Below are 15,443 nucleotides of genomic sequence, written 5' to 3'. Positions count from 1 at the left end.
TCAGCGTCCCATCGCATCTCCGAGTTCTATATCTATATAAACCATCGCACTTCGGCGTGAACCATCGCACTTCAGCGTGACCATCGCACTTCCGCGTCCCCATCGCACCTCCGAGTCCTACATATATAATGTTACATAAATGAGGCTTTATATGAAGTAAACGTTTTATATCTAAATGTATTAGAAAAAAAGACAACACATCTATGGTATTTGTTCTCCTCAATGTCAGAGTCTGATATATACCGAAAATTGCCAGGGAAATATACAAATTCGTTGAAGATATCTATGGAACCAGCGTCGCTTGTGATTCCTGCTGTCGGTGTTAAAACTGGTTTTTTTTTTACTGTTAAAAGTGCTTAAGTCCATGTATGAGTAAAATACAGAATTACAAAATAACTCTACCTTTTTTATGTTTCTTTATCATAGAGGCAAGCTTCTGGCCAAGTTTCACTTATTCTGTCACATTTACCTTTAATAACAAATCAATTGTATTCTAAAAGAAGTTGATTTGTTCTTTGTACGAATACATGAAATATTTGTCACTGGGCGTTATGTTTCCAATCGATGATCAAATACAAATCTACAGTATTTACATGAAAGAGACTGAATAATATATTTTTTTTATTAATATTTTACACATATTTGAAGGATCGAAATAATCAGTTCTACAAATGGATGTTATTTAAAGACTTAAAATTTTCCAATTATCACATGCATCTATGGAATTTTTTATCGACGCACAAACTTTTTCACTTTCATCGTGCATAGCTCATTTTCCGATTCGCTTAAGGTTTCTAACGATCTTCTTACATTACATTCTAGAATTGAAATCCTACACAAATTGCAGATTTTTTATTCTCCGGCTAGATTGCGTAAAAGATGAATACTGTTTCGTTTTGAAGGTCGATATCCAGTTTCGCTAAAAAAGAATTAATTTGCGCCACAACTTAATTACGCCAATTCTTTTTTTGCATCACTTTATTGTAAAAACTGCAGCATTCATTTGCGCCAATAAAACAATCATTTAATTGCGCAAATATTAATAGACTTGTTTTCAAATGTTTGTTCTTAGTGCACCGAGGAGGTCCTTTCCGGTATTTAAAGGTACAAGAATAAATACCGCAAAGCGCCTCCTTAGTGCATGCACTTAGAACAAAATAGTGCAATAAGGATCTGATGGAATGATACAAAAAACATGGCATACAGAAGGAGACTTTCTTAAAGTACATAATTTCAAATTTTAGTAATTTTAGTAATTATAAAGTTATTTAACAGTTGAAATCAGTATTCTAATGTTACATGAAGGTGTAAATAGGTTAATCGTTTCGAAGTTATTATAACACACTTAATAAAATAGAGAATGGAAATGGGGAATGTGTCAAACTCCATTTATTGGCGCAATTCACATTATAAAAAAAAAGAGACGAGCGCGATTCAAACCTTTACAATATGACAAATTACACTTAAACGTTTTGACACACCAGTAAATTCTTCGTCCGGGGATATACACCTGACATTAATCTTCCTTCAGTAACTTTACAATACCCAGCCGTGTCATTTCCGTATATTGTACATGTAGATAGCACGTGTGATACATGTATATACACCAGAAATACCCATTCAAATGATTTTTATTTTTAGAAGAACTTCAATTCGGGTAACATTAAATATACATAAACATAAAATTACAATTGAAAAAGAAATGGTAATAATAAGTTCAAATGTTGTTTTATTAAATGCTAAGGTACATATGTATATGTAAACTTATGTTATTACGTTATTTCATGTACCTTTTTTTTTTTGGGTTTCAATTACTTTTTTATCTTATTGACTTATTCGTAAATCGAAAAACGCACAAATCTGAATAGAATCATATAGCATTGAATGATTTCTCTAACTCCAAACTAGTTTTTTCGGTAGTTGTAAAAAAAAAACGGTCATCTATCAATTTCACAAGAAATATAATACTCGTAAGTCATGAACATTGACACAACCATCAAATAAAATGAAACACATTAAAGCTGTTTAAAGTATGCAGTGCATTTTGAAAATATAGTTTTGAAAAACCGGTTGTTTTTGTTAAATACTTTTTATGTCCGTTTTCTTAAAAAATTAGGACATGTGTCTCTGGAGCCGTGTCAACGAAGCTGTCTTAGGACTAAGACATGTCTTATGATGGTCTTAGGACACGTCTTAGTCCTGAGTCGGGTTAACGAAAGTCTCCTAAAATAAGATATGTCCTAAAGTTAGGATATACAATTAGATGTCTTAGGATAGTCCTAAAGGTTACATCGTTCTAAAACGTAATAAAAACAACAAATATGGCATAAACTCAATACTAAAAATACTAATACAATATTAAACTATCATTAGATAAAATAAATTAAAAAAAATATTGTTAAATGATTGTTAAAGATTTAATTCTATTATATTAAATTATTTCGTGCTGCCTTTTTTTAACTATAAGCAACATATTTTAAATAGTTCAAATATGGGAAAAAGTTTACTTCTTGTTTACCTATTCCTGATTCGATACAAGTAATGAAATCGAGTGGACCTAAGGACAAAACTAGTTTATGTACTAAAATTGCAGCACGAATATCAGAAAGTTTTGTGACCATTTACTTTTATTTTCGTATTAAATTCATTCATATCTTTTATCATATTTAATAACGTATTTTTTTTAGTAAATTTCCGTAAAAACTTTAACTTTTATTTTGTGCATATTTATGATTTACATTTTCCCCACATTAAAAATTAAAGTTTTATTCATGAAGAATAATTTGAACGAAACTAAACATCGGTCACCACAATCCACAGAGACATTTTTTCTTACGAGTAACCTCATTAAAGATCAGTTGCTTAAATGTTGTTTGCTTTACGATCAATGGCAAATATTTCATAAATTTTCAAGACGAGAACAAATTAAGAATACATTTAAAATGCGAGTACTGTCTGTAAAGTGAGACAATTTAAAATTCCTATTAAAAACCCAAACCGCTCTACTAGCCAACATCGCCAGTATGCTTCTACTTTATAATTTCGACCCCATAAATTCGGGTGTTTCTTTACAATTGAATTCAATTCAAATCTTTATTGCCATAATACTCTTCATTTTTATAGCATGTTGCACAATATAACAAAATAAAAATAAACAATATCAACAAGATCATTAATATACATTCTAAAAGTAAACATTTCAAGAGTCACCTGTCCTCAGTTCTATAGACTATTTTAAAAAGGGTCCTAGCTTAAAAACCTAAATGTGTGATCTTGGGATGAGTATATAAGTATTATGTTTTACAAAAACAACATATGATAAACAAAGTTAAAGGTATTAAGGACCACAGGGGGGAGGGTGTTCTTAACATGGTTCAAGAATGGAAACAAAGATAAGTATTTCAGAACAATAAATCGGTGAAGTGTTGTTTTTAATTTCCTGCTATTTTTATTTACCTGCACTGGGTTGATACCAGTGTTGCACAGGGTACTGTATGATTCCCCAGCTGAGGAGAAGGTATTTCAGTATCGAGAAGATTTATAAGACAATTTTTCTTCTATAATTACAGAGATTGCAACTCCCTCGAGCATAGTTGATTGATTGTTGGTGACTGAATGTCCGTTGGCAAAAATTCCGTGCAATTGACGACAATTTAGTAATATATACAAAAGATACTAGGTCCTGTTGAAGATGCTATTAGGGATGAAGGTCGGAGGAATTTTAACTGCCACTGAAAAATTAGTGTTTATAAGATACAGACAGAAATATTGCCAGTGGTTTTGAAGGGGTTCTTAACGTGCAGTGACTCCCTACGATGAATTTAATGTCCCAATACTGAGTGGACGTGGCTGCGTACTTGTATATCCCGCATAGTCAACATGATGCTCCACTTTGCCAAGGGTTGTACTACCGGAAGGCCTTAGTGACCTGATCTCTCTTCCCCAGTCACCCTTTGTGGTTAAGATGAAGACTGAAATGATAAGTTTGGTTCTGTGAATTAGTTTCTCCTTACCTCTATCTATGATGAATAATTTAAGTAAAAATTAAGTAGATGTGATGTATCTGTCAATAAAATAGCGACCCAATGACAAAAAGTATTACTTGGTTATACAATTAGACAGACTAACTATCCAACAGAGACTTTTAAAAATCAGCAACCTATACCAAATTCCGAAAATAAAAAAAAAAGATACAATGAGATTTGAGAAAAAACAACGACTGACAAGCTAAGACTCGTAACCTCAGACAGGCAAAAAGATTTTCAGATTAACCACTTTTGCTTTAGACCTATAATACATGCTAGTACCATAATTCATGAAAGCTTATTGTTGGTTTAAATGGTCACAAATACAACTGACAATTAAAAAAAAACTGTATTTCCTTTTTTTTTTTACGTCATTTGTACCTCAAATAAACTTAATCTGGACCATTTAAGATTGAGTTATAATGATTGATTGTTGATTGCAGGTTAAGGACGATATCAAACATACAATACACACGATAAATAGTTCCTGTATGTAATAGAGGTCGGGATGAAGGTCGGTTTTATTTAGTCTGTCACAGGAAAAATGAGGGTATATAGGATAGGCACAGAAATTAAGCGTTACAATAGGCCACCTACGGACCGTTCAAAGAGTTGTCAAGTATTATTAATGTGCAAAGATCGTTGATCTCGCTTTACACGGGGCTTCAGGTCTAACGTCCCCAATCTGACCGGACGTGGCTGCGTACTTGATAAATCCCGCACAGCCGAATGGACGCCCAACTTTGCAAGGGTTTTACTGCCGGTCGGAGGAAGACCAAAAGGGACCACATTTCTATTCTCCAGTCACCCTTGTGTGAGTCATAATGAATACTGTGGATAATTTCTTTTCGTGGATTGCAAGTCATTATCCTACATCATATTCAACGTTCTAATTCTGAACTGACATGGATGCGTATTTATACATCCCACATAACTACATGAAAAATCCCGGAGGCGACACCTTGGTCTTAAACGGAGAGATTTGTACCGATTTCTCTATCGTAGTTAGTTGGGGGCTCATCGAAAGACATCATGTACTAAGATGTGCATAATTATAATATTTATGTTCTCCCGAATCATTAAGAAAAAAATATTTAGCAAGAATATTTGTTCATAAAACTAATCATCGGCCACCACAACCCGCAGAGACATGTTTCCAGACTTGTAAGGTCATAAAAAGATCAATCTATTAATTGCTGTTTTCTTTACGTTCAGTGTTAAATGTTTCATTCATTTTCAAGAAAACAAATTAAGAATACTTTCAAAATGCAAGTTCTGTAAAGTGAAATAATTTAAAATTGAAAAAAAACCGCTCCACTAGTCAACACTTTATAAATTTCGACCCTTTCAATTCGGATGCTTGTTTCCTTTACAAAAAAATACATGCTAAATAAAGTTCAAGGTAGTACGGACACAAAAGGAGGGAGGTCGTCTCAACATGGAACTGTGGGTACAGACGTGCAGCGCAGCTGGTACTTCAAAAAATCCCTTTCATACATTAACATGTCACGACCCATGAATTTATTTCATGACACATTTGTTACCCGTTCAAATAATTCTAAGTTAACATTTTTTTTTTATTTGATTAAAAAGTGGAAACACATATATACAGATATTCAATAGAAAGATAAAAATTATATACTCATTTACATTTAACCTGCCAGTGAGTAGAATTACAAAACGTAAAATAACAAAAATACCGAACTGCGAGAAAAACTCTAAACGGACAGTCCCTAAGCAAAGGTCAAAATCAAAAGCACAAACACATCAAAAGAATGGATACCAACCCACTGATATATTTGATACATAAAAAAGGCACCTTTCCTAGCGAAACATCTTTGAAAATCCTTAATATTGAAAGAGATCCCCCTTTTTTCCGTTATTCGGATAAATGAAGTCAAACATATATTTTACTGTATTGGTATATCAAGTACATGACTGTGCTCTACATATATCTGTTTATCAATCTCTGTCGTTTTACACTTTTCATTTATACGATTTTCTTTGAATTATACGAGTTCCAAGTGACAATTATTCAAAGAAATCGTTAACACTGGAGAGAAAATTTGAGATGGAAAAAAATCAATTATAATACATAATATAGAATGCAAAATTATATTTTTGTACATTCTTTAATCCACTTTACTGGTTTTTTTTTTTGTAAACTGCATTATAAATAAGATAATCGACTGGTGAAATAACCAATTCAATAGTCTTGATTATTTATTTCAGAAAATGAACCAAACAAAGAAATTCAGGATCAAACATCTGTCAAAACCAGCCTTCCTGTTTCTGTCACTTTGCGCCAACAGTTAGATATTAAAAACTCAAAGAATGAGAATACGAGGATTAATAGCGGCATCAAAACAGGCAATACATTAGTGTTTACCGACTACACGAAGTACCAACTTATTATTTGTAATTCAGACGGTACTGATATACATCACATGCATCTGTCTTATACACCATATGATATAACACAGATAAATAGTAATACTGTAGCAGTATCATGTTGTATTGACACAACCATACTGATAATAAATATATCTACACGTTCTATCACCAGTACAATCAACACCAGTGGTCGCTGCAACGGAATATCATATAAAGATAATAACCTGTACGCTGTTATTGATTGGAGAATAATACTTGTGATGGATCTGACAGGTAAAGTAAGACGTACTATACCGAAACCTTCAGCCATTATCGACGACATTACAGTACACAGAGACAGGTTGATCTGTATAGACTATACATCAATATACTGCTGCTCGTTAGATGGAAAGTTAATTTGGGAGTTTCAAATGGATGAGTTTCAGGATTTACGTCATGTGACAACAGATAATGAGGGGAATGTCTATGTGACTAATGAGAGTACAAACACTGTAATCGTTGTATCAGATGATGGTAAACATCATAGAGAACTCCTTACTAAATCAGATGGATTGGATAAACCGTTTGGAATTTATTTTGACAAAAAAGAAAATACTCTTCTTGTTTGTAATATTGAAGGAAAATCAAATGCTTTTCTTTTCGACGTGAAACATAAATTAACATGAATCATTCTTTCAGACAATGAGTTTATTCGGACTCGGTTCTGTTTGTGTGTTAAGTCATCCATTATATCTTCTATTTATTTGTGTTTTCTTTGCTATAAATCTGAATTAATTGATTGTCACGATCTGTACAGTTATATTCAGATTAAAAACAATGCTAAAAATTTTGCTATGTGTAGCCTGTGTACGTTATCTGTGATCAACGCTTAAATTTCATGTGTGACAACAAATCAACTTTATGTGGAAATGTAAAGTAACGCTGCAAAGATGTGTTGTTCTTTGATACACATCCACTAACTGTTTGATTTCTGAAGAAGAAAACAAAATTCAAATTATTTTGCATGATATCTTTTAAAACCATTTATACATTGTTTAAGAGGACATTTTTATTTAAGTCATATGCATATCCTAAGCATTTTTTTTTGGTATTCGAAACAAATATTCTATACGAATGTGTTGGTTTTAAATATAAACGAAACACATTAAAAATTGTATGGTGTTGTTGGGTTGCTGTCTCATTGACTGGTACTCCCTCATTGACTGGTACTCCGGTTTTCATTTTATTTGTTTTGTTTTCATCCTGGAAGACTTACATTCAATATAGACTGCCAATTTGTTCTCGTACTGGATAGGCATGACATATTTGCCATTTGACGACAAACAACAGATTAAGCTATTATAAGATCTATTTATATTAAACTGTATGACATGTTTTAAGTGTATTTGTGTGTTCATATTTAGAAAATAGGGAGGTATATATAAAAAAAGAAGATGTGGTATGATTGCTAATGAGACAACCAAAATTACACAGAAATTAACAACTATAGGTCACCGTACGGCCTTCAACAATGAACAAAGCCCATACCGCATAGTCAGCTATAAAAGGCTCCGAAATGACAGTGTATAACAATTCAAACGAGAAAACTAATGGCCTTCTAATATAGAAAAAAATGAACGAAACACAAATATGTATCACATAAACAAACGACAACCACTGAATTACAGGCTCCTGACTTGGGACAGGCACATACAAACATACTGTCGCGGGGTTAAACATGTTAGCGGGATCCCAACCCTCCCCTTACCTGGGACAGCGGTATAACAGTACAATATAAGAACTATAGAAATCTGTTGAAAAAGGGCTTAACTCGTCAGATGGACAAACATACAAGTGGACGTGGCCGGCTGTAACTGGTTTATTCGATTCAGATTTGTTTACATATAGTCATTCGAAATGAATTTATGGGTTTGTGTTATCACCCGAATACAAATTCAACTTGATGAATTATATTACAGAATTACTACAATAGTATCTTAAAGGTTCAAAATTTGTTTTTAGCTAAAAGCATGTAGTTGTTCATGTTTGTAATACATGATTGCCGCTTAAAGAAACAGCTATACATGTACATGCTATTTGTTGAAAACTTTGCATCCGTCAAGGACGTGTTGTTAATGGATCATTTTAGTGCATCATATAAGAACCAGCAGCTATTTTTTTATGTACATATTATTAATTTGAACTTTTTGAACTTTTTGAAATATTTTTTGTTCATGTTACACAATGTGTAATGTTTTGATTTTAACCCACCGCGAGTGTTTTGCGTTATTAATAAATATTATTATAGACAGCTTAATCATATATGTGTATGTCTTTAATCTTAAACTGTTCTCAATATAAAAACTTTCAAAATTTAAGTTTGTCATTATTATTCTTCAGTTCATTGTCCCTTATAGCATTAACAACAACCAGACACAACCTCATGTCTGTTTTGGTAGACATAACTGTACGAAGAACCTAATTTTTCTCCTGTCTGCTCCTATATTTGCCACTAAACGTTGTAGAAACCACCATTAATATTTCACGTCCTTGCGAAAACGAAAGCCAGAAAAAGAAAGCCAAAGTGGTATACGTCAATGACATCATACGCAAACGAAAAATGATATGTAAAATATACGTCAGTGATATAGTACATCATGACCACAAAACATAAGAAAAAGATGTGATATATGTGAATGAAACAGTAACAAAACGACAAAAAAGGAAAACAGGTTTGTCATCGATCAAACGTATTCGTTCAGTGGGGTATATACAAAAGTTAGTCCTGGTATATATATATATATATATGATGAGTTTATTTTTGTTCACTTGAGTTAATATGTCTTTTGATTGAGTTAAGACATGTCAATTCATATGTTAAAGTGTGCAATTGTTTGCACCTCTCCTTAGTCAGGAATCATCTGATGTTCAGTATTTGTCGATTGTTGTCGTGGTTCATAAATAAAGGCAACAGTGGTAAACCGCTGTTCAAACTCATAAATCCATGGACAAAAAACAAAATCGGGGTAACAAACTAGAACTGAGGGAAACGCACCAAACATAAGAGGTGAACAACGACACAACACTACAATGTAACACACACAGAAACGGACCAATCATCAGACAAAATCCCACGAGAATAACAAATATAACATCGAAACCAAATACATGAATATGGTATAGACAAGTACCGTGACACGTCTTATCGCAATGTGAATTTACACTCAAAAATAAGAGAAAGCAAACGACGCAACGTTAAAATGTAACACACACAGAAACGAACTATAATATAACAATGACCATAATCCTGACTTGGTACAGGACATTTTTAAAGGAAAAAATGGTGGGTTGAACCTGGTTTTCATACGCGTTTCTCGTTTTTTCTTTATATTAGACCGTTGGTTTTCCCTTTTAAATGGTTTTAAACAAGTAATTTCTGAGGCACTTTATAGCTTGCTCTTCTATGTGAGGCAAAGCTTCGTGTTGAGGACAGTACTTTAACCTATAAAGGTTTACTTTTATAAATTCTAGCTTTTATGGAGATTTGGCTAATTGGCACTCATACCACATCTTCAATGAGACTATACCATTACGACGCAGATGATAAAAAAGATGGTGAATGTACGTCAATGAGACTATACCCTTACGATGCAGATAATAAAAAAGATGCTGAATATACAGCAATGAGACTACCCTTACGACGCAGATAATAAAAAGATTTGGAATATACGTCAATGAGACTATTCCCTTACGACACAGATAATAAAAAGATGTGGAATATTCATCAATGAGACTATACCCTTACGACGCAAATAATAAAACGATGTGGAATATACGTCAATGAGACTATTCCCTTACATCGCAGATAAAACAAATGTGGAATATTCATCAATGAGACTATGTCTTTACGACGCAGATAATAAAAAGATGTGAAATATACGTCGATGAGACTATAAACTTTCGGCGCAGAATGAGACTATACTCTTACGACGCAGACAATAAAAAGATATGGAATATACGTCAAAGAGATTTTACTCTCACAACGCAGATAATAAAAAAAAACATGGAATATACGTCATTGAGAATATACCTTTACGACGCAGATAATAAAAAGATGTGAAATATACGTCTATGAGACTATATCCTTACAAAAGAGATTATAGAAAGATGTGTGATATACGTCAATGAGACTATACTCTTACGACGCAGATAATAAAAAGATATGGAACATACGTCAATAAGGTTTTCCCCTTCCGATGCAGAATATAGAAAGATGTGTGATATACGTCAATGAGACCATACTCTTACGACGCAGATAATAAAAAGATATGGCACATACGTCAATGCGACTTTCCCCTTACGACACAGATTATAAAAAGATGTGGAATATACGTCAATAAGACTATATCCTGAAAGCAGATAACAAAAAAGATGGGGAATATTCGTCTATGAGACTATACCCTAATGACACAGATAATTAAAATATGTGGAAAATATATCAATAAGAATATACTCTTACGACGCAGATATTAAAAAGATGTGGAATATACGTCACTGAGACTATACCCTTACGATGCAGATAATTAAAAGATGTGGACTTTACGCCAATGAGCTTATGCCCTTATGACGCAGATAATAAAAAAAATTGGAATATAGGTCACCGAGACTATACCCTTACGATGTAGATAATAAAAAGATGTGCAATATACGTCAATAAGACTATATCCTAGAACAGATAACAAAAATACCCTAATTACACAGATAATAGAAATATGTGGAATATATGTCAATAAGAATATACTTTTTCGACGCAAAATTAAAAAGATGTGGAATATAGGTCAATGAGACCATACCCTTACATCGCAGATAAAAAAAAAGAAGATGTGGAATATACATCAATGAGACTATGTCTTTACGACGCAGATAATGAAAAGATGTGGAATATACGTCGATAAGACTATAAACTTTCGACGAAGATAATACAACGATGCGGAATATACGTCAATGAGACTATACTCTTACGACGCAGGTAATAAAAAGATATGGAATACACGTCAATGAGATTATACTCTCACGACGCAGATAATAAGAAGACAGGGAATGTACGTCATTGAGATTATACCTTTACGACGCAGATAATAAAAAGATGTGAAGTATACGTCTATGAGACTATACCCTTACGAAACAGATTATAGAAAGATATGTAATATACGTCAATGAGACTATACTCTTACGACGCAGATAATAAAAATATATGGAATATACGTCAATGAGACTTTCCCCTTACGATGCAGATAATAAAAAGATGTGGAAAATACGTCAATGAGACTATACCCTTGCAACGCAAATAATAAAAAGATGTGTGATATACGTCAATGAGACTATAGCCTCACGACGCAGATTATAAAAAGATATGGAACATTCGTCAATGAGACTTTTCCCTTACGACACAGATTATAAAAAGATGCGGAATATACGTGAATGAGACTATATCCTGGAAAACAGATAACAAAAAAGATGGGGAATATTCGTCTATGAGACTATACCCTAATGACAAAGATAATAAAAATATGTGGAATACATATCAATAAGAATATTATACTCTTACGACGAATATATTAAAAAGATGTGGAATATATGTCACTGAGACTATACCCTTAAGATGCAGATAATTAAAAGATGTGGACTACGTCACTGAGACTTTGCCCTTACGACGCAGATAATAAAAAGATTTGGAATATATGTCACTGAGACTATACCCTTACGATGAAGATAATAAAAAGATGTGGAATATACGTCAAAGCGACTATATCCTGGAACAGATAACAAAAAAGATGTGGAGTATTCGTCTATGAGACTATACCCTAATTACACAGATAATAGAAATATCTGGAATATATGTCAATAAGAATATACTCTTACGACGCAGATATTAAAAAGATGCGGAATATACGTCAATGAGACTATACCCTAACGATGCAGCTAATAAAAAGATGTGGAATATACATAACTGAGACTATATCCCTACGACGGAGATAATAAAATAGATGTGGAATATACGTCAATGAGATTATACCTTTACGACGCAGATAATAAAAAGATGTGAAATATACGTCTATGAGACTATACCCTTACGAAACAGATTATAGAAAGATGTGTGATATACGTCAATGAAACTATACTCTTACGATGCAGATAATAAAAAGATGTGGAATATACGTCAATGATGTTTTCCCCTTCCGTTGCAGATAATAAAAGATGTGTGATATACGTCAATGAGACTATACCCTCACGATGCAGATAATAAAAAGATATGGAACATACGTCAATGAGACTTTCCCCTTACGACACAGATTATAAAAAGACAGGGAATATACGTCAATGAGACTATATCCTGGAAAACAGATAACAAAAAAGATGGGGAATATTCATCTATGAGACTATACCCTAATGACACAGATAATTAAAATATGTGGAATATATATCAATAAGAATATACTCTTACGACGCAGATATTAAAAAGATGTGGAATATACGTCACTGAGACTATACCCTTACGATGCAGATAATTAAAAGATGTGGACTATACGCCACGGAGACTATGCCCTTACGACGCAGATAATTAAAAGATTTGGAATATAGGTCACTGAGACTATACCCTTACGATGTAGATAATAAAAACATGTGGAATATACGTCAATTAGACTATATCCTAGAACAGATATCAAAAAAGATGTGGAATTTTCGTCTATGAGACTATACCCTAATTACACATATAATAGAAATATGTGGAATATATGTGAATAAGAATATACTTTTACGACGCAGATATTAAAAAGATGTGGAATATACGTCAATGAGACCATACCCTTACATCGCAGATAAAAAAAAGATGTGGAATTTACGTCAATGAGAGTATGTCTTTACGACACAGATAATGAAAAGATGTGGAATATACGTCGATGAGATTATGCTCTCACGACACAGATAATAAAAAGACAGGGAATATACGTCATTGAGATTATACCTTTACAACGCAGATAATAAAAAGATGTGAAATATACGTCTATGAGTCTATACCCTAACGAAACATATTATAGAAAGATGTGTGATATACGTCAATGAGACTATACTCTTACGACGCAGATAATAAAAATATATGGAATATACGTCAATGAGGTTTTCCCCTTCCGATGCAGATAATAAAAATATGTGTGATATGAGACTATACACTTATAACGCAGATAATAAAAAGATATGGAACATACGTCAATGAGACTTTCCCCTTACGACACAGATTATAAAAAGATGTGGAATATACGTCAATAAGACTATATCCTGGAAAACAGATAACAAAAAAGATGGGGAATATTCGTCTATGAGACTATACCCTAATGACACAGATAATAAAAATATGTGGAATACATATCAATAAGAATATTCTCTTACGACGAAGATATTACAAAGATGTGGAATATATGTCACCGAGACTATACCCTTACGATGCAGATAATTAAAAGATGTGGACTATACGTCATTGAGACTATGCCCTTACGACGCAGATAATAAAAAAGATTTGGAATATACGTCAATGAGACTATATCCTGGAACAGATATTAAAAAAAGATGTGGAATATTCGTCTATGAGACTATACCCTTATTACACAGATAATAGAATTATCTGGAATATATGTCAATAAGAATATACTCTTACGACGCAGATATTAAAAAGATGTGGAATATACATCAATGAGACCATACCCTTACATCGCAGATAAAAAAAAGATGTGGAATTTACGTCAATGAGACTATGTCTTTACGACGCAGATAATGAAAAGATGTGGAATATACGTCGATGAGATTATGCTCTCACGATGCAGATAATAAAAAAGACAGGGAATATACGTCATTGAGATTATACCCTTATTACACAGATAATAGAAATATCTGGAATATACGTCAATGAGACTATACCCTAACGATGCAGCTAATAAAAAGATGTGGAAAATACATCACTGAGACTATATCCCTACGACGGAGATAATAAAATAGATGTGGAATATACGTCAATGCGACAATACCCTTTCGACGCAGATATTAAAAAGATGTGTGATGTACGTCACTGAGACTATACCCTTACGACGCAGATAATGAAAAATGTTAAATATACGTCACTGAGACTGACCGTGACGTTACGCACGGTATTCGGTCTATGTTTCATTTGACCATTTCTTGATGCATAAGTAGGACAGAAACAAATCAATTATGCGTATTATCAAATAATTACTTATCTTGGTTCATCAGTTTAATCGATATTAAATAAAACCTAATTTTAAAATATTTAATTTTATGTATTATTACATAATTAAGCAATAATTCCCGTGTTCATAATGCCATTTTTGCCGTGTAAGACGTAACAGCAATAACTTACCATACAAATATAAACGAAAAAAAAAAATCAAAAACTACAGAATGGATTACGATGAAATTCAAACAGGTGGGATATAATATGATCATATGCATGGTGTGAAACGGTTACGATAAATAGCATGTCAGTTCGCATTCTAGTGGCCATTTTCGAAATTCCACACAGCTATAAGATTGGAAAATTCGAGTATACAAAATGAAAGCAAGCACTTCGATATTACAATATTTTCACATAAGTCATAGAAAAGGTTCGAAACCTCTACACGCAAATGTAATTTTATTGAATTTTACGAACACATATTTATTTCTAACATAGCTTCTCTCATTTTTTTTTTTAGTATTTTCCGTGTCTCCCTTAAATGTTACCATATAGCAATTGTTTAAGATTTTTCAGTACCATGCTAATTTAGGGTATTTTAAATTTGTGACAGACAAATGAACTATGAAAACAAATGTTACTACTGAAATGTAATTTTTTTAAAGATTGGTTTAAGCCTTCAATGTTAAGCAAACGTTAAATTTTTCATCACTTTCCATCAAGTTGTCCATGTCTCCCCAAAATGTTACCACGTCCAAATTGAACGTTTTTTGCAAGGAACGTCAATGTGCCGTATATAT

The 15,443-nt window shown here is 32.8% G+C and overlaps 1 protein-coding gene across 1 annotated transcript in view; it reads left to right on the top strand.

Annotated features, from left to right (window-relative positions):
* LOC139500810 (uncharacterized) overlaps positions 1-7,572 on the top strand; it is a 32,356-nt gene extending 24,784 nt beyond the window's left edge. Inside the window, exon 6 of the mRNA XM_071289678.1 lies at positions 6,258-7,572. Within this exon, the coding sequence (XP_071145779.1) occupies positions 6,258-7,084 (827 nt within the window). The 3' untranslated portion in view covers positions 7,085-7,572. The remainder of the gene's footprint in view (positions 1-6,257) is intronic.
* The last annotated feature ends 7,871 nt before the right edge of the window (positions 7,573-15,443 follow it).

Source organism: Mytilus edulis, chromosome 13 (genome assembly GCF_963676685.1).
Source record: "Mytilus edulis chromosome 13, xbMytEdul2.2, whole genome shotgun sequence".
NCBI lineage: Eukaryota > Metazoa > Mollusca > Bivalvia > Mytilida > Mytilidae > Mytilus > Mytilus edulis.
Note: the sequence above shows the minus strand (reverse complement) of the source record. Positions and strands in the feature narration are given on the sequence as shown.